Raw genomic sequence first — 21,534 nt, 5'->3', positions numbered from 1 at the left:
AGAGCTAACCTTATGAAGCAATTAACACCTTGTAGGGAGAAGATATTTGGTGTACACAAAAAATTACATGGTCTGTCTTAGCTCAGTTTATGACTAGACCTTAACTATGTTCAGCAGGTTGAGTCTTGGTTCACATTCTCCCAACCAGGGAAGTGGTGATTAAAAATCCTCTACAATTTTACCACACTACAGGTATATTACATGAATAACTCCTTATACCACAAATTTCCACAATAGTGAAGGACTATTTTGTTACAATCTCCCAAATGATTTCCAAAAGAAAGGGGTAATTGTTTTTTTTCACTATCAGTGGCTGAATACTGGCTCTTTAACATAACCTAAGTGTGCTTCATCTTCAAAACTCTCACCTGATCCTTCCAACCTTGCGAATATCTTCCATTTCTTCTGCCCTTTGTGGCTAAACTCCTTGAAAAGGCCATTTATAATAGGTATCTCCAGCTTCTCTCTTCTCATTCTCTTTGTAACCCCTTACAATCCTGATACTAACTTCATCATTCCACCAGAAGTGCTCTCGCCAAAGTAACCAATGATTTCTTAATTGCCAAATCCAATGACTTTTTCTCAATCCCTCTCTGAAAACCTTTTACACTGGCGATCAGCCTCTTCTTGATACTCTCTTCTCTCTAGGTTTTTGGGGCACCACTCTCTCCTGGTTCTCCTCCTTCCTATCAGACCACTCCTCATTCTCCTTTGCTGGATCCTTACCCAGATCATGCCCTCTTAACTGTAGGTATCCTGTATGGTTCTGTTCTGGAGCTCAGTATCTTCTCCTTCTGTACTAATTCACTTGGTGATCTCATCATCTCCCAATTACCATCTCTATGCTGAGGATTTTCAAATCTACCTATCCTGCCCTAACCTCCCTTCATGTTGTTCTCCAGTCTACATCTCTACTTTTCAGATATCTTGAACTAGATGTCCAATAAACATCTTAAATTTAATATGTCCAAAACTGAACTCATTATTTTTCCCCTTAAACTCTCCCCCATTCTGAATATCCCTGTTACTGTCAAGGGCAACACTATCCCCCCAGTTCCTCAGGCTCCCAATCTAGGTGTCATCCTGACTCTTCACTATCTCTCATCTCCCATATCTAATCTGTTGTCATGGCCTGCTGATTTCACCTTTGAAGCATCTCTAAAATACACCCCTTTTCTCTTTTGATATTGACACCACCGTGGTATAAGCCCTTATCACCTCACATTCTGACTATTGTACTCGCCTGCTGGTGGGTGTGCCTTCCTCAACTCTCTCCTCACTCCAATCCATCCTTCACTCAGTCGTCAAAATGATTTTCTAAGGCAGAAGTCTGCTATGTCACCCCCTCTACTCAATAAAATATAAAATCTCCCTATCACCTTCAAGATAAAAAAAACACTGTTTAGTGTTCAAACATAACCATGTGCTGCCTTCCCCCATTGTTCCCCCAAGCATTTCCCACTCTTCTCACACCTTATACCCCCATGTACTCTTCAATACAGTGACACTGACCTCCTTGCTGTTCCTCAAACGAATCATCCCATCTCTTGGCTTCAGCCATGTTCTTTAGCTGTCTCCTATGCTCTCTCTGCTCATTCTGCCTTTTCACTTCCCTGGCTTCCTTCAAATCTCAACTAAAATGACTTCTTCTATGGGAAGCCTTTCCCAACCCCTTTTAATTCTAGTTCCTTCCCTCTGTTAGTTATTTCCTATTTGTTTAGTGTCTTATTGTGATTTCTTTAAAAGCAGAGACTTTTGCCTCTTTGTGTATGTCCAGTACCTGGCACGTTATAGGCACATTATAAGAACGTAATAAATATAGATTGACTGAGTAATTTTTCATGGGGAAGTAGCTCCCAAAGTTTTCTGGCACCTTCTGCTACAGCTCCTGGCTTTGACAGATAGATCTTAGAAGAGTAAGTCTTGAAGAAAAGACAACACGAAGCCATGAAGTTCTGAGCAAAATATATGCTCACAGCAATACCAGCACTTTATAATCTCATGTATATTTTAGGTATCTGCAGTCATATTGCACAGATAACAATAGTTTGATTTCCAAAAGTTAATGTATACTTTTCCCAGGGAGAATAGCTGTGAAATAGCTACTCCCAATCACATGTTATCTTGGGTACAGCTACGTCAACCCATAGTAATAGCACACAACTACACAGTGCTTTAAGGAATTCTATCATATCAGCCTCCCTGTTGAGGTAAGGGGAGAGAGTTTCATTTCATTAAGTTTCTAGCTGGTCCTCTTGCTTTGGGGTAGAGAATATTTTTACTTCTGCTCCAAAGTCTTGTTCCCTTACTTGAACTGCCTAAGGTTCTGAAAGGACTCTACCCTGAGCTTATAACTCTAGTGACACTGACAATCTTTCAAAAAATTTTCTATAATCATTAATAAGCTCACCTTTTGTCATGCCCTCCCCATCCTAGTGATTCTGAACCCCTGTAGTTCATGATTCAAACTACATCCCCCAGGCCCCACTGTCCTATTCCTTATTCTCAATCTTCCCAAACTGCCAGCATTCCCTTCCCTTAAACCATCCCACCCCAAAACTACCTATCCCCTCCACTGTACCTTCTGGAAGGCCTGCACTGTGGGCAACAAACCTCCTTTCATCTTAAATCTTTTCCTTTCCCAGGTCTAGCTCTCACTGGGACCTGATTCCCTCCTGAGGGCACAGTCTTCCTGGCTGTCCTTTCCAGACCTGGCTGCACGTTCATTCATTCTCTCAATTTTCTGAGTTTGAATACTCCTTACTCTTCATTTCACGTTTCCCCCTATCCTATCACTCAGTAACTTTTCCTTTAATGTTCACACAATTCAGATTTACCACCCAATCAAAATTCTGGTAGCTGTTTCTATAGACTTCCAGGATGCTCTCTTTCTTTCCTCAAGAGAGTTTAGTACCTGGCTCTAATATTTCCCCCTCAACTACTGCCCTTATACTAGGGGACTTCAACATAATGTTGAAAATCTGTCAAATACCCCAACCTTCCATTTCCTTAACTTACTTATATTTTTCTTCTATTTTCTCCATTAAAGATAATAATTTTTGGATTAGAAAGAACAGAAAATTATAGCTAATAGGGAGTTGATACATAAGATTCATAGGGAGATAGTGGATAAGAACCTAGATTTCTTTCAAGTCATCAGGACCCAATAAACTAAATGAACTAGCATATATTATTGTTGTCACTATGAGTGACTGCTGAAAGATTGTTTAAGGAAGACTTCTAGAGATTCAAGGCAAGACCAAACAGGACCAAACCCCCACCCAACAGTGCAGCTATTGACATGAGTAAATTAAAAAAGGGAAGGAACTGTTGAGAGAAATAAATCAAAGAAAACACTCACAAGTATAAAAAATTAATGCAAATCTAACTCTATAATAACTATAAGGAGAGATGCAAAGGGAAAATGGATTTTCCACAAAGAATACATAAATACCTAAAAAAAAGGAAAGGAGAGAAGAAAATTAAATAAAAGCTCTGGAAGAAACAAAAGAAGTTACCTAGGTTGTGGACTAGACTGGGAGGATGGTGGTATCCTTGTTGGTAAGTGGGAAACGTGGAACAGGGGAAGATATGGGGGGGGGGAGATAATTCAGTTCAGTTTTCGACATGTTGAGTTTAAGATGTCTACAGAACATCTAGTTGGAGATGTCAAACAAGCATCTGGAGATGTAAATCTAGAGGTTGAGTGGGAAGTTATGGCTGGATAAGGAGATCTGAGAATCATCAGCATAGATGTGATAATAGAATCCAAAGGAACTAAAGAAATCACTAAGTGAAAAGTATAAAGGGAAAAGAAAAGAGGGCTGAAGTTTAGTGGGTGTGCCCTAGATGAAGATGCAGCAAAGGAGACTGTGAAAGAGTACTCAGATAGGAGAAGGAGAACCAGGATAGAGTAGTGCCACAGAAACCTAGAGAAGAGTACATTAAGGAGAAAAGTATGATTGGTAGTGTCAAAATCTGCAAAAAAGTCAAGAAGGATTAGGATTGAAAAAAGGCCATTAGACTTGCCAATTAAAAGAATCCTGTTCTATCAACTGGATGGAGAAGGGAACTTTGTGCCCAGGGTGGGAAGGTACCATGTAGAGGCCACTCAAGGTTCTGAGGCTATGGGGCTACCATACTAGCAGCTCCCATCTCCTCTTCTCCAATCGGTTCTCTTACTTGACTTTTTTGTGCTTCTGCTCCTGCCTCTTCCTTCATTATTCTTGGTGGAATGAGAAGTTTCAGTGGCTTTTCACTAATTATACTGGGATTCTGGAGGAGCCCACTACCTTGGCTTTTTTTCTTTTAAAAAAATTAACATTTTATTTTTCCCCAAAATACATAAAAAAACAATTCTTAACATTTGTTTTTAAATTTTTTTTTGAGTTCTCAATTCTCTCATTCCTTCCCTGCCCCTCTCTTCCTTGTCCCCTCTTCCCACCCCACCCCTGCAAGCAATTTGATATAGATAATACAAATGTGCAGTCAGGCAAACATTTCCATGTTAGTCGTGTTGTGAAAGAAAAAAAAACAAGATAAAGCAAAAAAGCACGTTTTGATCTACATTCAGACTATCAGCTCTTTCTCTGAAGAGGGATAGCAATTTTCATCACAAGTCCTTCCCAATGTTCTTGGATTATCATATTGCTGAGAATAGCTAAGTCATTTACAGTTGATCATCTTACAATATTGCTGTTACTGGGAACACTGTTTTCCTGGTTCTGCTCATTTCACTTTGCATCAGTTCATTTAAGTCATTCCAGGTTTTTCTGATAGCACTCCACCCTTCATTTCTTATAATACAAAAATAGTCCATCACAATCATATACCACAACTTGTTCAGCCATTCCCCAACTGATGATTCCTCTCATTTCCAATTCTTTGCTACCACAAAAAGAGCTGCTACAAATATTTTGTACACGTAGTTCCTTTTTCTTTTTCTTTTTTTATCTCTGAAATATGGACCTAGTAGAGGTAATCCTGGGTTAAAGGGTGTACATGGTTTTATAGTCCTTTGGGGATAGTTCCAGATTGTTCCACAAAATGGTTCAATCAGTATACAACTGCACCAACAGTGCACTGGTATCCCAATTTTCCTACAGCCCCTCCAACACTTATCATTTTCTGTCATGTTAGTGTATTAGGAGGGCAGAGTTTATAATTTCAAAGAGGATCATGTACATGTCTGAAAGGTTTGGAACCGCTGGATATAAGAAACTCTCAAAGTAGGAGGCAGAAGAATCAAAGCATATATTTAGGCTCCAGAGTAACAGATCCATGAACCAGCATCCCCATTTTGATATATTGATCAAAAGCTTCCAGGCCCAATAAGTCCGCCTCACAAGAGTAACCAGGAGGCCACAGAGAAGCATGATGGTGTACAGCAAAATCATATACATGCCTCCCCTCTATGGTAAAAAGATTATCCACTGGCCTCAAGTCCTTGTTCAGCTTCCTCCCATAGGTCAGCTCTGCTACCGGCAGCTCCTGCTTCAGCTTCGGCTGTGGCTGTAGCTATAGCAGCCTCTGGCTCCAACGAAGCTGTTTTTAACCATCCAGCTTCTGCGGGGGTGTAAGGTACACCAGGGAAAGCACAGGTTCTTTCAATCTGCTTAAGCAAGGTGAAGGGGTTGACCGGGAAAGCACAGGTTCTTTCTATCAGCTTAAGCAAGGGAAGCAAGGTGAAGGGGCCGACAAGCTTACTCCAATCCAGTATACAAACAGAATTCAGTTCAGGGGAAAAAGCCAAACTAGTCAAGGGCACTTGTTGACTAAGTGCTAAGGAGCCCATTTTTGGTTACCAACACAGTTAGCCAATCTGGTTTGTGTGGGGGTGGTACCTCAGAGTTATTTTAATTTACATTTCTCTAATCAATAGTGATTTAGAGTATTTTTATATGACTATAGATAGCTTTGATGACTTTGTCTGAAACCTGTCTATTCACATCCTTTGATTATTTATCAATTGAGGCTCAGTTCTCTATATATTCAAGAGTGGAGGCCTTTATCAGAGAAACCTGCTATGAATTTTTCATAGTGATGATTACTGTATTTTTCTCTCCAACCTATTTAACTTCTCTCTCTCTCTCTCTCTCTCTCTCTCACCCTGCCCTTGTCCATCCTCAAAAGTGTTTTGCTTCTGACTACCACCTCCCTCAATCTTCTCTCCCTTTAGTCCCCTCTCCTTTCTCTTATCCCCTTACCCTCCTACTTTCCTGTAGGGTAAGATAGATTTATATACCCAACTTAGGGTGTATGTTATTCCCTCATGTGCTCTCCCCATCTTCTCTATCTTCCCCTCCACTGTAAAAGCTCTTTTGTGCCTCTTTTATGTAAGATAATTTACCCCAGACTACTCCTCCCATTCACATTCTCCCAGTGTATTCCTCTTTGTCACGCCTTAACTTTATTTTTTATATTTATCCTATCATATTCAATTCACCCTCTCTTTACATATAATCCTTCTATTGCCCTCATACTGGGAAAGTTCTTAGAAGTTACAAGTATCATCTTCCCAGGTAGGAAAATAAACAATTTAAACTTCCTGAACCCCTTATGATTTCTCTTTCATGTTTCTCTTTTTATGCTTCTCTTGAATCTTGTATTTGAAAGTCAGATTTTCTTTTCAGCTCTGATCTTTTCAACGGGAATACTTGAAAGTGTTCTATTTCATTGAACGTTCATTTTTGCTCCAGAAGGATTGTACTCAGTTTTGCTGGGTAGGTGATTTTTGGTTGTGATTCTAGCTCTTTTACCATCCAGAATATCACAGTCTAAGCCCTCTCATCTTTTAATGTAGAACGTGCTAAATCTTGTGTTATCCTGACTGTGGCTCCATGATAACTTGAATTGTTTTTTTTTTCTGGCTGCCTGCAGTATTGTCTCCTTGACCTGGGAGCTCTGGCATTTTGCTATAATATTCCTGGGAGTTTTCATTTTGGATTGCTTTCCGCAGGTATCAGTGAATTCTTTCAGTTTCAATTTTACCCTCTGGTTCTATTAGGGCAGTTTTCCTCGATAATTTCTTGAAAGATGGTGTCTAAGCCATTTTTTGATCATAGCTTTCAGGTAGTCCAATAATTCTTAAATGATCTCTTCTCAATCTATTTTCCAAGGCAGTTGGTTTTCCAATGAGATATTTCACCTCTTCTTCTATTTTTCATTCTTTTGATTTTACTATTTCTTGATGTCTCATAAAATCATTAGTTTCCTCTTGCCCAAATATAATTTTAAGCAATTTTCTTCAGTGAGCTTTCATCCTTTCTTTATCGGGATAATTCTGCTTTTTAAGTTGTTCTCTTGTTTGGATTTTTGTGCTTCTTTTACTATTTAGCATATTTAGTTTTCTAAGGTGTTACTTTCTTCAGTATTTTGCTTTTGTGCCTCCTTTACCAAGCTGCTCTCTTTCATGATTTTCTTACATTACTCTAATTTTTTTCCTAATTTTTCCTCTACCTCTCTTATTTGATTTTTTTTTGAGTTCTTCCGGGGATTGAGACTAATTTACACATTTTTCTTTGAGGCTTTGGATGTAGCCATTTTGACTCTGTTGTCTTCTGAGTTTGTGTTTTGATCTTCCCTTTCACCATAGTAATTTTCTATGGTCAGGATCTTTTTTTTTGTTTGTTCATTTTTCCAGCTTATTTCTTGACTTTTAATTCTATGGCACCATGGGTCTCTGCTTTCGGGGTTGTCTCTGGCACTATCCCAAGCTTCAGGTTTTTATGTAGCTGTTTTCAGAGCTATTTCTTGAGACCGGTAAGTTTTCAGTCTTTCAAGGTAGTATGATCTAAGGAGAGCTCTGTTTAACTACTCTCCTGGTAACTATACACAGGGTCCTTACTCCCATGTGGCCTTAAACTCTGACATACTTGTGCTCCTCCTCATCCTGACACTGAGACCCAGGACTATGACCTGGATCCAAGGATGGGCAATGCAACAGAGTCCTACCCCTGTAATCTCCTGACCAGTTGTTTGACTCTGGAAGCCACGACTGCTGCCAATGATTCAGTCACCCCCAAGGCCCGCTGCTGGTTTGCTGGGGTCCAGTCTGAGCTGGCACAGCCTGTGCTTGACTGTGCTTATACTCTCACTCCCAGCGTGACAGACCTTTCCTGCCGACCTTCTAACTTGTTTGGGGCTTAAAAACTGTTTTATCCTGTCCTTTTGTGGATTCTGCTATTCCAGAATTTGTTTTGATGCATTATTTAAAGTTGTTTGGAAGGGAATTTGGAAGAGCTCAGGTGAGTCCCTGTCTTTTCTTTGTGATCTTGGCTCTGTCCCTCCTATCCTGGCTTTCATATTGTTCAGTCATGTTTACTGGAAGTCTAACATTCTTCTTTTAATAACCTCTCTATACTTCTAGGTTCTCAGCTAGAAATCTTAGCCACCTGTGACTCCCCTTTCTCTTTCTATGTTGCAAAATTCTATCTATTTCTTCCTCCTCAATCTGTCTTTTGGATTCTTATATTTCCTATTTCCACATCTACAAATAATTAGCTGAAAGGCAGCATGGACTGGCACATAGAGATAACAGATCACACAACTAAAATTAGAACGGACCTCAGATTCTAGAGCTACCCTTACAGTAAGGAAGCTCAATATTCAAGTTCCCTTTCTTATACTGGCTGTGTGATACTGACCAAGTCATAATTTCTAAGTGCCCCATGAAACTTTCTAAGACTATATATGGGTTAAAGAATAGGTGCTGACCTGAAGGACAGAGAGAATTTCTTCAAGTGGAGTTCCCTATACCAATGAAATAACAAATCTGGTCCAAGCCTCACTTCCCCAACAAAACAGCAACAACAACAAAAACCTTAATTAACTAGCTTAGGCCAGCTTCTCAGAGTCATTCGGTGTCAGAGTTGAAAGGGATCCTAGGAGCATAGCTCTGGAGTTGAAAGGGATATCAGAGGCCATCTATTATAACCTTCTCATTTAACAAGTAAGGAAACTGAGGCCCAGGGGAAATAAGTGAATTGCCCAAAATGACATAGCATCAAAGGTGGGTTTTGGACCCAGGTACTACATATAGATCGAGTGTCAGGGCTCTTTCATCTGTACCTATAAATCAGGCCATTTAGGCCTAAGGCATAGCTAAAAGTGAACTTCCACTATAACACCCAACCAAATGATCATGTTGTCTAGGTTGTGCTTAAAGACCTCCAGTGAGGAGAAACTCACAACGTCCAGAGGCAGTCCCTTTTGCTTTTGGACAGCATTAAGTTATGAAGTGTTTCCTTACCCATGAAAGTCTAAAATTGTCTCTCTGTACCCGTGGCATCAAGGTTTTTTAGGTTGGGGCAAAACAAAACAAGTCTATATCCTCTTCCACATGATAATCTTCCAAATATTTGAAGACAACTATCATGTTCTCTATAAGTCTTCCACTCTCTAGTGTTATTTTCTATTCTAGGCAAGTTACTGTCAGTTTCTTCAATTGTGCTTATTAAAAGAACCTCCAAAAAGAGTCTATGGTCACTCTCCTCTCTAATCCATTTTGAAATTAAATGCTATACATATGAATCAATGAATAAATCAGTATCCATTTATTAATGGCTACTATGTGTAAAGCATAGAGCTGTGTGCTGGGGATATAAATACAAGCAATGAAATAATCTTTTATCTCAAGAAGCTAACATTCTAACAAGGGAAACAAGTTATATGTCCAGGTATATGTATATGTATATACATGTGTGTGTGTATGTGTATATATATATATATACATATATATATATACATACACTATATATAAAGATAATAAATATAAAATGGTTAAATATAATGTAGTTTTGGAAGGAAGGCAGAAATGAGCAGTTTGGAAGATCAGGAAAGGCTTCAGTTAAGAAGTGCTGCTTGAGTTGCATCCTGAAGAAAGAAAGGAGTTCTACGAGGCAGAGGAAGTGAGGATGTAATGTAGTATAGTATGTAAGAAACAGAAAGAAGGCCATCTTAGCTGGACTACAGAGTTTTTGAGGGAAAGTAAAAAATAATGAAGCTGAAGACATAAATCAGAAGCAGGCCTTGAAGGGCTTTAAAAGCTACAAAGGAGTTTTGATATTTTATTCTAGTGGGGAAAGAGGAAGATCTTAGAGTTTACTGAATAGGGGAGTGACATGGGCAGATCTGTGCTTATAGAAGATCATTTTGGCAGCAGTATGGAGAATGGTAAGAGACCTGAGGTGAAAAGATGTGGGAGGTTATTTCAGTTCTCCAGGTAAAAGGTGACTAGGGACTGAACTAAGGTGTTATTGGTGTAAGTAGGGAGAAGGTGTCAGATGTGATACCTATGGAGGTAGAGATTGAAAGATGTGGTAACTGACTAGATGTGGCGAATGAGAGAGGATAAGAATAATACTGAGATTAAGACTCTGAAGAACTAGACAAATGGTAACAGAAGAGGGGATATATGCTGAATGAGATGTCTCAAGGATATCCAGTTTGAAATGTCAAATAGGTAACTGGAGATGGGAGACTAAAACTCAGGGGAGAGATTAGGGCTAGGCATATAGATTAGTGAGCTATTGGCATAGAGATCATAATTAAATTTATGAAAGTTGACAAAGTCATCAACAGATATACAATCTTCCAAATATATTTGTTTCATCACTTTACTCCCCTATTCAGAAATACAGTATGGTTTCCTACTGTCCATTGGATAAAGTCTAAACTTGTATGCCTAGTATTCAAATCCTTCATAAAATGGCCATATGAATATGATTTTACTTACTTTTGTGGTCTAAGATAAACATTCAATTCTCAGCTGAGGTAAGTCTATTTGCTCATGGATTTATTCACTCAACTTCAAGTTTTGCTTATTACATTTTCCTTGCCTATACTCTATACTCCTTTTGTTCTCTCTTTGGCCTGAAAACTCAATACAAATACTGCTTTCCCCAGGAAGTACTTAATTCAATAATAAAATGTAAGTAAACACAATAAAAACTAAGGAGAGAGTAAAGTACAAATACTTAGGAAGGCTTGGGAAACAGCATTAATACAGAGCTTTTAATGAAGATAAGAATCCTGAAAAGAAAAGTTTGAGGAGGAAACTCATTCCAGCCATAGGGGATAGCTTGTGAGAATCAGGTAGGGGAGGGAAAGGAAACTTTGGAGAGAGCTAGTAGTGGCTGTTATATAGTGTGGGAGAAGGAAAGGAATGTGAAATAAAGATGGAATCATAACTCCAGATGACATTAAATGACAGACTAAGAAGTTTGTGTTTTATTGCAGGTAGTCACACAAAGTTTAGGAGTAGGGTCAGAACTCAGAAAAGGTTGTCTTGGAAGCTCTTTGGAAGATGGATTGGACAGGAAAGAAAATGAATACAGGGTAACCAACTGGCTGGCTATTATACTAGCTGGACAAGAGGCAATAAAAGCCTCCTTTAGGGTGGTGGTCAGTGAGCAGATAGAAGGAAAGAGATGTGAGAGACATCCCTAAGATAGAATAAGACTTGAATGTAGAGTTCATAATGACTTTTCCCTTCTCTGAACAACACTTAACATCTATACTGTCTCACATTCCATAACCCTTTCTCATATTCAGCCTCAATATTAATGGAAGCTTCTCAAAGGAGTTTGTTTCTTATGCTTCTTTTGTATTCCCACAGGATCTTGCATAGTTGCTCAGCAGCTAAGAGGCATTTAATACTCATTTTTGACTATCTGAAACAAAGGCAATTATTCACCAATTCTTTAGTAATGAGTACATTTTGAAAGGGAATGGATCAATCACTTTGTAGATTACTTTAGAAAAAGAATATCTCACTCCATCCATACAAGTCGGTATCCTTGGGAAGGATATATTAAACAAAAATATAAGGCTAAATGCGCACTTTTGCTTTACTACTGTACAAACTTAAAACTATCCCAAATTCCCTCCAAATAACAGGAAACATGATAAAGCCAGTACATCTTCAGTTCTATTTAAAGTTCTAGGACGATGCTGTCATTTCTTTAGTTTTGTTAAAGGATTAAATTAGTAGAGATGGAATTTTAAAATGAAAATGCTCACCTTTAGTTTCAAACTTGACGAGCAGATTGATCCCCAATGTCATGGCAATATTTGAGAGTAGACAGGCAGACAGCTTTTGTTTAAGACTCATCAGGTTGTATCGGGAACTAATGAACAAGTATGGAAGGTAGGTGATGAAGTAGATGCACCCTCCTGTAGCAACAGCCATATTAGCTGAAAATTTTGAGAGGGAAAATAGAGATAATTTAAACAATATGCAATAAAAGAAATCAAACCTTTTGGAAAATGACAGGCAACACAACTACCTCTGACTAAGGAGCCATTTTTATACTATTTAATCACATGTGACTTTGTTCATGATAGTTTCCCTGATGATTTCTATGAATTTACATCCAATCTAGCCCTCAAAACTCACCTCTTCCAGAAAAACTTCAATTCACCCCATCCTTATCAAGCCTTATATGACATTTTATATATAACACATTATTTTAATATATCCTTGCTATGTGATTCTTCTCCTTCTACCCTGACATTTTTCTTGCTTACCAAATGACTTTCAAGTTTTATTAATGCTATTTCTACACCAGTCAAGACCCGCAATAATACTTCACTACCTCATACCGTGATCTGTCTAGTCATGGTTATGCATTTTGCTTCCAGTTTTTTTGCTACCACAAAAGATGGTGTTGCAATTATTTTGGTATATACCCTGTAATGGGATATTTGGATCAAATATCCTCTGCTTCATTAAATGTCAATTTGTCCTCAAAGGATTATAATCACATTTCCTAGGTAGGTTATTATTCTTGGTTGTAAATCCTAGCTCGTTTCCCTTCTGTAATATCAAATACCAAGCCCTGCACTCCTTTAATGTGGAAGCTGCTAAATCTTGCATGATTCTGACTGTGGCACCAGCACATTTGAATGTTTCTTTCTGGCTGTTTGCAATATTTTCTCCAGGAGCTGGACCTTTGGAATTTGGCTATAATATTCCTGGAAGTTTTCATTCTGAGATCTCTTTCAGGTGGCGACCAGTAGATTCTTTCAATTTCCATTTTACCCTCTGGTTATGGAATACTGGGGCAGTTTTCCTTGATAATTTCTTGAAAGATGATGTTTAAGCTCTTTTTTTATCATGGCTCTCAGGTAGTCCAGCAATTTTTAAATTATCTCTTTGTTCTATTTTCCAGGACAATTGTCTTCCTAATGACTTATTTCATATTTTCTTGAATTTTTTCATTCTTCTGACTTTGCTTTATTGTTTCTTGATATCTCACAGTCATTAGTTTCCACTCATCCAATTCTTATTTTTAAGGAATTATTTTCTTCAGTGAATTTTTGTACTGCCATCCATTCTTTCAGGCCAAGCTCAAATGACAAGTGCTCCAATAAATATTCCTAAGGAAAGGGAATGGAACTGTGGTTTCATTGGTATATGGAACTGCTTAGTGAAGAAACTCCTTCTACCCATTTGGACAATAGGTCCTTACCCACCTAGCACAGAGTGTATGTAAATACTAAATAGTAATTTTTTTTCTTTTGGCCAAGAACCTTGAGAGTCTTCCCCTCCCAATTTGTTTTACTTTTGGAGTTTTTGATTAAAGGAGCCATACATTGACTAACTTCTTAAAGAGTTATTATATAAAGCCTATTCACTGAATGGGCACTACATCACTCACAGTGAGCACCTGAAAAGACCTTAGCCTAAAAGGGCCAGGGTCGTAGATGGTGGCTGGAAAGCAGGGAGCTGCTTAAGCTCTACCTCAGGTCCCTCCAAACACCTATAAAAAATGGCTCTGAACAAATTCTAGAGCTGCAGAACCCAGGAAATAGCAAAGGGAAGCAGGGCTCCAGCCCAGGTCAGCCTGGATGGTCACTGGGAAGGGTCTATCACACAGAGCTGGGAGCAGAGTGGAGCAGAGCCCAGTGTGGGCAGCGTCAGGACCAACCAGACCAGGAGCCAGGCAGAACAGGCATAGTGCTCTGAATCAGTGAGCTGAGGCAGTTACCAGACTTCTCAACCTACAAATGCCAAAAACAACAGAGAAGGGTAGTGGGAAAAGCTTCTGGGACGGAGTGAAAGGAGTTCATGGAGGCCACCACCCCAGGGGCGTGGAGGTGGTGAAGCTCCAGAGCCAGAGGGTAAAATAGAAATTGAAAGAATCCACAGATCACCTCCTCAAATAGATCGCAAAAAGAAAACTCCTAGGAACACTGTCGCCAAATTCCAGAGCTCCCAGGTCAAGAAGAAAATACTGCAAGAAGCCAGAAAGAAACAATTTCAATATTGTGGAAAAACAATCAGGATAACACAGGATCTGGCAGCTTCCACATTAAGGGACCAATGGGCCTGGAATACGATATTCCAAAGGTCAATGGAGCTAGGATTAAAACCAAGAATCACCTACCCAGCAAAACTGAGTATCATGCTCCAAGGCAAAATATGGACTTTCAATAAAATAGAGGACTTTCAAGCTTTCTCAGTGAAAACACCAGAGCTGAATAGAAAATTTGACTTTCAAACAAAACAATCAAGAGAAGCATGAAAAGGTAAACAAGAAAGAGAAATCATAAGGGACTTACTAAAGTTGAACTGTTTTGTTTACATTCCTACATAGAAAGATGATGTGTATGATTCATGAGACCTCAATATCATAGTAGCTGAAAGGAATACACAAATTTATACATGTGTATACATATATGTACATATGTGTGTGTCTATGTATGTGTGTAAATATATTTATACACACACACACAAATGGCACAGGGTGAGTTGAATATGAAGGGATGATATCTAAAAAAATAAAATCAATTTAAGGGATAAGAGAGAAATATATTGAGAGAGGGAGAAAGGGAGAGAAAGAATGGGGTAAATTATCTCGCATAAAAGTGGCAAGAAAAAGTGGTTCTGTAGGAAGGGAAGAGGGGGCAGGTGAGGGGGAATGAGTAAATCTTGCTCTCACTGGATTTGACCTGAGGAGGGAATGCCATACACACTCAATTGGGTATCTTACCTCACAGGAAAGAAGGAGGAAGAAGATAAAAAAGGGTGGATGATAGAAGGGAGGACAGAAGGCACAGGGTCAAGGGAGAAAATTCAATAAAGGGGGATAGGTTAGGAAGGAGCAAAACATAGTTAATCTTTCACAACATGAGTATTGTGGAAGGGTTTTACATAATGATACGCATGTGGCCTATGTTGAATTGCTTGTCTTCTTAGGGAGGGTGGGTGGGGAGGGAAGAGGGGAGAGAATTTGGAACTCAAAGTTTTAAAAACAGACATTCAAAAACAACAACAACAAAAAAAAGCTTTTGCATGAAACTAGGAAATAAGATACACAGGCAATGGGGCATAGAAATTTATCTTGCCCTACAAGAGAAGAAGGGAAGGGGGGATGGGAGGGGAGTGGGGTGACAGATAGGAAGGCTGACTGGGGAACAGGGCAACCAGAATATATGCCATCATGGAGTGGGGGGAGGATAGAAATGGGGAAAAAAATTGTAATTCAAATCTTTGTGAAAATCAATGCTGAAAACTAAATATATTAAATAAATTTTAAAACAATTTTTAAAAAAAGAAATGAGTCAAGGGATGGCCCCTTTAATTAGAAAAAAGAAAAAGGAAAAGGAAAAAAATCAAAGTAGGAGAGGAAGACCCTCAGAGTTGCTGGTCAAAAGAGAAATCTTTGACATTGACTCTGAGCCAGGAGGGCCAAAAATATAGCCATTAAGTAGAGCCTGGGTAGGGACCTATTGTGGTCCAATCTATGAACTTAAGAGTGAAATAGGTTTAAGGTTTGGTCTAAGAGAAAAGAAGAAAGGAAGAAAGAGGGGCAGCCAGGTGGCACAGTGAGTAGAGCACCAGCGCTGGAGTCAGGAGGACCTGAGTTCAAATCCGACCTCAGACACTTGACACACTGACTAGCTGTGTGACCTTGGGCAAATCACTTAACCCCAATTGCCCTGCCTTCCCCCCTCAAGAAAAAAAAACCAAAGAAGGAAAGAAGGAAGGAAACTAGTTAGTAAACCTCAAGTTAGCTGAGGAGCTTCTGGTCATCAACATTTACCTCCTTTGGAGAGATGGAGAGGGAAAGAAAGAGGATGAGCTTGGTCCCCATTCGGGTAGCTCAGACTACTCACAGGTTGTGCATGACCTCAGGAAAATGATGGCATGACTTGCAGTTAACTTTGATTTGAGGGAGGGAGGGCTGGGCAAGGTCACCAGCCTCACTTTCTCCTCCAGAACTATCTGGGTCCAGTGGCCAGATATTCATCAGGATGATTGGAGATGGCCCAGGATGCAATGGGAGACCCTGGCTATTTTAGGCTAAAGCCTTTTCAGGTTCTCACTTTGAGTAAGGTTAAGTTACTACAATAGTTCTGCAAATGTAGGGGGTAGGGCAGAGGTTGAAACTATTCATAAGCAACAGCTTGGGTAACTGGCACTTGACATTTATGGAAAGTTAACAGGCAATGAATTAGGCAAGGTTAGAAATATGAAAAAAGCAACAAAAATAAATAAAAATAAAAAATAGTAAATATAATAATAAAATAAACTTTGATTTTAGTAGTGAAAAAGACAAATTAAAGACAGGTACTACATGAGAATCTTAATATTCACTTTAAACTTTTATTAGGAAATTATTTAAGTTACTAAATAATGCTTTATTACTAAGAATAGAGTAATTATGTTCAGATAATGTAAATTTTCTTTCAAGTAGTTCTGATTTTTGTAATACAAATTCGATGCTATAAAAACTAGAACAGAGAAGTATCTAATGTACTCAAAAATTCACCTTTCAGTAGAGAACTTTTTTTTAAAAAAGATCTCAATTCTGTTATATCATCAAGGCCAGCATTGCTATTTCTTTCACCTAATAAAAAGATTCTCTTGTGCACACTATATATGAAAATAAACGACATCTTCCACAAAAAAAAGAACAGGCATAGTGTCCTAAATCAGTGAGCTGAGGCAGTTACCAGACTTCTCAACCCGCAAATGCCAAAAACAACACAGAAGGTTAGTGGGAAAAGCTTCTGGGACAGAGTGAAAGGAGTTCATGGAGGCCACCACCCCAGGGGTGGGGAGGTGGTGAAGCTCTGAGGCTGCTTCCAGAGCTACAACTGCAGGGGGCTCTGGCCCCAGGTCCACCTAGTGGGAGGAATTAAGCGGTGGATTAGAGTGGGAGTACAAAGCGTGCTTAGCCCTGCCTGATCTGGGCCACAATACTGGTTGACCGTTCTTGGGGGAGAAGGAACACTGGTGTGGGAGAGCTTGCCATGTAGAAGTAGCTCTGAAAATAGCAGCACAGCCCCTCAAGCTTCGGACAAAGTACTCTCTACTCTACAAGCAGTCGTACCCCGATGAAAAGTTCAAGGATCAAGTAGTTGGCTGGGAACATGAACAGGCAGCAAATACGGTCTCAGATTCAGGCTCAGAATTTGGAATCTTTCTTTGCTGACAAAGAAGACCAAAACACACAGTCAGAAGAAGTCAACAAAGTCAAAGAGCCTCCAAGAAAAATATGAATTGGTTTCAGGCCATGGAAAAGCTCAAAAAAGATTTGGAAAAGGAAGTAAGAGAAGTAGAGGGAAAAAATGGGAAGAGAAATGAGAAGGATGCGAGAAAACCACAAAAAACAAGTCAATGACTTGCTAAAGGAGACCCAAAAAATACTGAAGAAAACAACACCTTAAAAAATAGACTAACTCAAATGGCAAAAGAGCTCCAAAAAGCCAATGAGGACAAGAATGCCTTAAAAGTCACAATTAGCCAAATGGAAAAGGAGGTCCAAAAGACCACTGAAGAAAATACTACTTTAAAAATTAGATTGGAGCAAGTGGAAGCTAGTGACTTTATGAGAAATCAAGATTTTATAAAACAGATCCAAAGGAATGAAAAAATGGAAGAAAATGTGAAATATCTCATTGGAAAAACCACTGACCTGGAAAACAGATCGACAAGAGATAATTTTAAAATTACTGGACTACCTGAAAGCCATGATCAAAAAAAGAGCCGAGATATCATCTTTCAAGAAATTATCAAGGAGAACTGTCCTGATATTCTAGAGCCAGAGGGGAAAATAGAAATTAAAAGAATCCACCAATCACCTCCTGAAAAAGATCCCCAAAAGAAAACTCCTAGGAATACTATCTCCAAATTCCAGAGCTCCCAGATCAAGGAGAAAATAATGCAAGCAGCCAGAAAGAAACAATTTGAGCACTGTGGAAACACAATCAGGATAACACAAGATCTAGCAGCTTCTACATTAAGGGATCAAAGGGCTTGGAATATGATATTCCGGAGGTCAATAGAGCTAGGATTAAAACCAAGAATCATCTACCCAGCAAAACTGAGTATTATGCTCCAAGGCAAAATACGGACTCTCAATAAAATAGAGGACTTTCAAGGTTTCTCAGTGAAAAGACCAGAGCTGAATAGAAAATTTGACTTTAAAACACAAGAATCAAGAGGAGCATAAAAAGGTAAACAAGAAAGAGAAATTATAAGGGACTTACTAAAGTTGAACTGTTTTGTTTACATTCCTACATGGAAAGGTGATGTGTGTAATTCATGAGACCTCAGTATTAGGGTAGCTGAAGGGAATGCACACGCACACACACACACACACCGCGTGTGCACGCACGCATATAGACAGAGGGCACAGGATGAGTTGAATATGAAAGGATGATATCTAAAAAATCAAATTAAGGGATGAGAGAGGAATATGCTGAGAGAGGGAGAAAGGGAGAGAGAGAATGGAGCAAATTATCTCACATAAAAGTGGAAAGAAAAAGCAGTTCATTGGAAGGGAAGAGAGGGCAAGTGAGGGGGAATGAGTGAATCTTGCTCTCATCAGATTTGACTTGAGGAGGGAATAACATACATATTCAATTGGGCGTCTTACCCCACAGGAAATAAGGAGGAAAGGCATAAAAAGGGGGTGACGACAGAAGGGGGGGCAGATGGGGGAGGAGGTAATCAAAAGCAAACACTTTCAAAAATGGACAAGGTCAAAAGAGAAAATTGGATAAAGGGGGACAGGATGGGAGGCAGCAAAATATAGTTAGTCTTTCACAACATGAGTATTGTGGAAGGGTTTTACAGAATAATACACATGTGGCCTATGTTAAATTGCGAGACTTCTTAGGGATGGTGGGTGGGGAGGGAAGAGAGGAGAGAATTTGGAACTCAAAGTTTTAAAAGCAGATGTTCAAAAAAAGTTGTTTTTGCATGCAACTGGGAAATAAGATATACAGGCAATGGGGTATAGAAATCTATCTTGCCTTACAAGAAAGTAAGGGAAAAGGGAATGGAGGGAGTGGGGTGACAGAAGGGAGGGCTGACTGGGGAATGGTGCAATCAGAATATATGCCATCTTGGAGTGGGGGGAGGGTAGAAATGGGGAGAAAATTTGTAATTCAAACTTTTGTGAAAATCAATGCTGAAAACTAAAAATATTAAATAAATAAGAAAAAATAAATAGAATGATATTTCTCCCACAAAAAAAGGGGCCAGGGTCTCTCAATGAATCCTGGACCATCTCCAGTCATCCTGATGAATATCAGGCCACTGGACCCTGGAGGAGAAAGTGAGGTTAGTGACCTTGCACAGCCCTCCCTCACTCAAATCAAAGTCAACTGCAAGTCATGTCATCATTTTCCTGATGTCATGGTCCTCTTCAAGAACGAAAGAGAAACACAACAACCACCCTCTACCAATGCAGGTCAGCACCTTCTCAGCAATTTATTTATACTTTTAAGAGAGTTTTTTAGAGCACTGAGAGCTTGAGTGACTTGTCCAGGGTCTCAGATCCAGAACTTGAACCCAAGTTTTCATGGTTCTGAGACTAGTTGTCTGTTCACTACCCCAAGTTTCCTGGAAATATTCCAATGCTTTCCATTTCCAAAGTATTTGCTATATTTTGGAGCACTTGCCATATTCTACATTGTATTACAATTATCTGTGAATGTCTTATTTCTCCATAAATTTCTAAGTACCCTGAGGAAAAGGACCCCATTTTATGTATCTCTGTGTTATTCCACAGTACCTAAAAAGCACTGAAAAATGTTGCTCAGTATTTTCAGATGAAACCGCCACACTTCTGATGCTGCCTGATAAAAATTTAGTACCATCCTTCTGCCATCATATACCCAATACAGTTTTAGTTGGTATTTTAAAAAATAATGGGAGTAGTAGAATTCAGGGTCAGAAAAATGCACAGTCTTTCATCCCTCGATATTCTCTCAGGCCATTTACCCCTGCTCTGGCTTCAATGACCTCTCTTCCCTCCTTTAGTCCTATAGATAATCACTTCAACATTACACTCTCCTTTCCTTTTTTTTTGAATTTATTTTATAATCTCCTTTACTCTTGAGTCTCCTGCTTCCTCATCCTTTATAACCAAGGCTTTGCCCCATCTCAGTCATGAACTATCCATGTCCTCCACTCCTACTCATGTGTCTCTGAATAGAAATGGAGGAAATCATGTTAGCGTGCTGAGTAGGACCACTAAAAATTTATGTTATTTAACCCCAGATGGGCTCTCATTGAAGTAGTACAGCAATTCTTTTAATCTTTCCATTTTGATTCTCTCTCCTACTCCTCAAAAAAGGTTGTTTTAAATCTCCTTTTCTTTCCTGAAGCCTCCCATACCTCTCCTAACCTAACCCTCTCAGCTGAGGACAACACTTCATCTTTATTGAAAAATACAGAGACCATTTGAGGCTCCATTTATTCTACATCTTCAAACTCTTTGACATTATTTATAATTCTCCTTTATTTTAGGCTCGCACGAAGAGATGGCTCTTCTTGCTAAAGCCAACTCATCTTTTTTCAAAAAAAAAATTATTTTTAGTTTTCAACATTCACCTCCACAAGACTTTGAATCCCAAATTTTCTCCCCATCTCTCCTCTACCCCTATCCCAAGATGGCATGCATTCTGATTATCTCTTTCCCCATTCTGCTCTCCCTTCCATCAACCCTCCTCCATTCTCCTCCCCATTACTTTCTTGTAGGGCAAGATAGATTTCTATACCCCACTGCCTGTATATCTTATTTCCCAGCTGCATATAAAAACAATTTTTTAACATTTGTTTTGAAAACTTTCAGTTCCAAATTCTCTACCTTCTTCGCTCCCCATCCACCATCATTGAGAAGGCAAGCAATTTGATATAGGCTATACATGCATAGTCATGCAAAACACTTCATAACAGTCATGTTGTGAAAGACTAGCTATATTTCCCTACATCCTATCCCACTCCCATTTATTCTGTTCTCTCCTTTGACCCTGTCCCTTTTCAAAAGTGTTTGCTTCTGACTACCTCCTCCCCCAATCAGCCCTCCCTTCTATCATTCCCCACCTCTTATCCCCTTCCCCCCTACTTTCCTGTAGGGTAAGATACCCAATTGAGTGGGTGTGTTATTCCCTCCTTAAGTCAAATGTGATGAGAATAAGGTTGACTCATTCCCTTTCACCTACTCCCTCTTCTCCTCCATTGTAACAGCTTTTTTCTTGCCTCTTTCATGTGAGATAATTTACCCTAGTCTA

General features: G+C 39.2%; 1 protein-coding gene across 1 annotated transcript in view; it reads right to left on the bottom strand.

Moving 5' to 3' along the window:
- LOC118834192 (ATP-binding cassette sub-family A member 3-like) overlaps positions 1-21,534 on the bottom strand; it is a 351,631-nt gene that overhangs the window by 273,869 nt on the left and 56,228 nt on the right. The window contains exon 10 of the mRNA XM_036741640.1: positions 12,022-12,195. Coding sequence (XP_036597535.1) covers positions 12,022-12,195 — 174 coding nt within the window. The remainder of the gene's footprint in view (positions 1-12,021; positions 12,196-21,534) is intronic.

This window comes from Trichosurus vulpecula, chromosome 1 (assembly GCF_011100635.1).
Source record: "Trichosurus vulpecula isolate mTriVul1 chromosome 1, mTriVul1.pri, whole genome shotgun sequence".
Taxonomy (NCBI): Eukaryota; Metazoa; Chordata; class Mammalia; order Diprotodontia; family Phalangeridae; genus Trichosurus; species Trichosurus vulpecula.
This window is presented reverse-complemented; position numbering and strand designations above follow the sequence as displayed.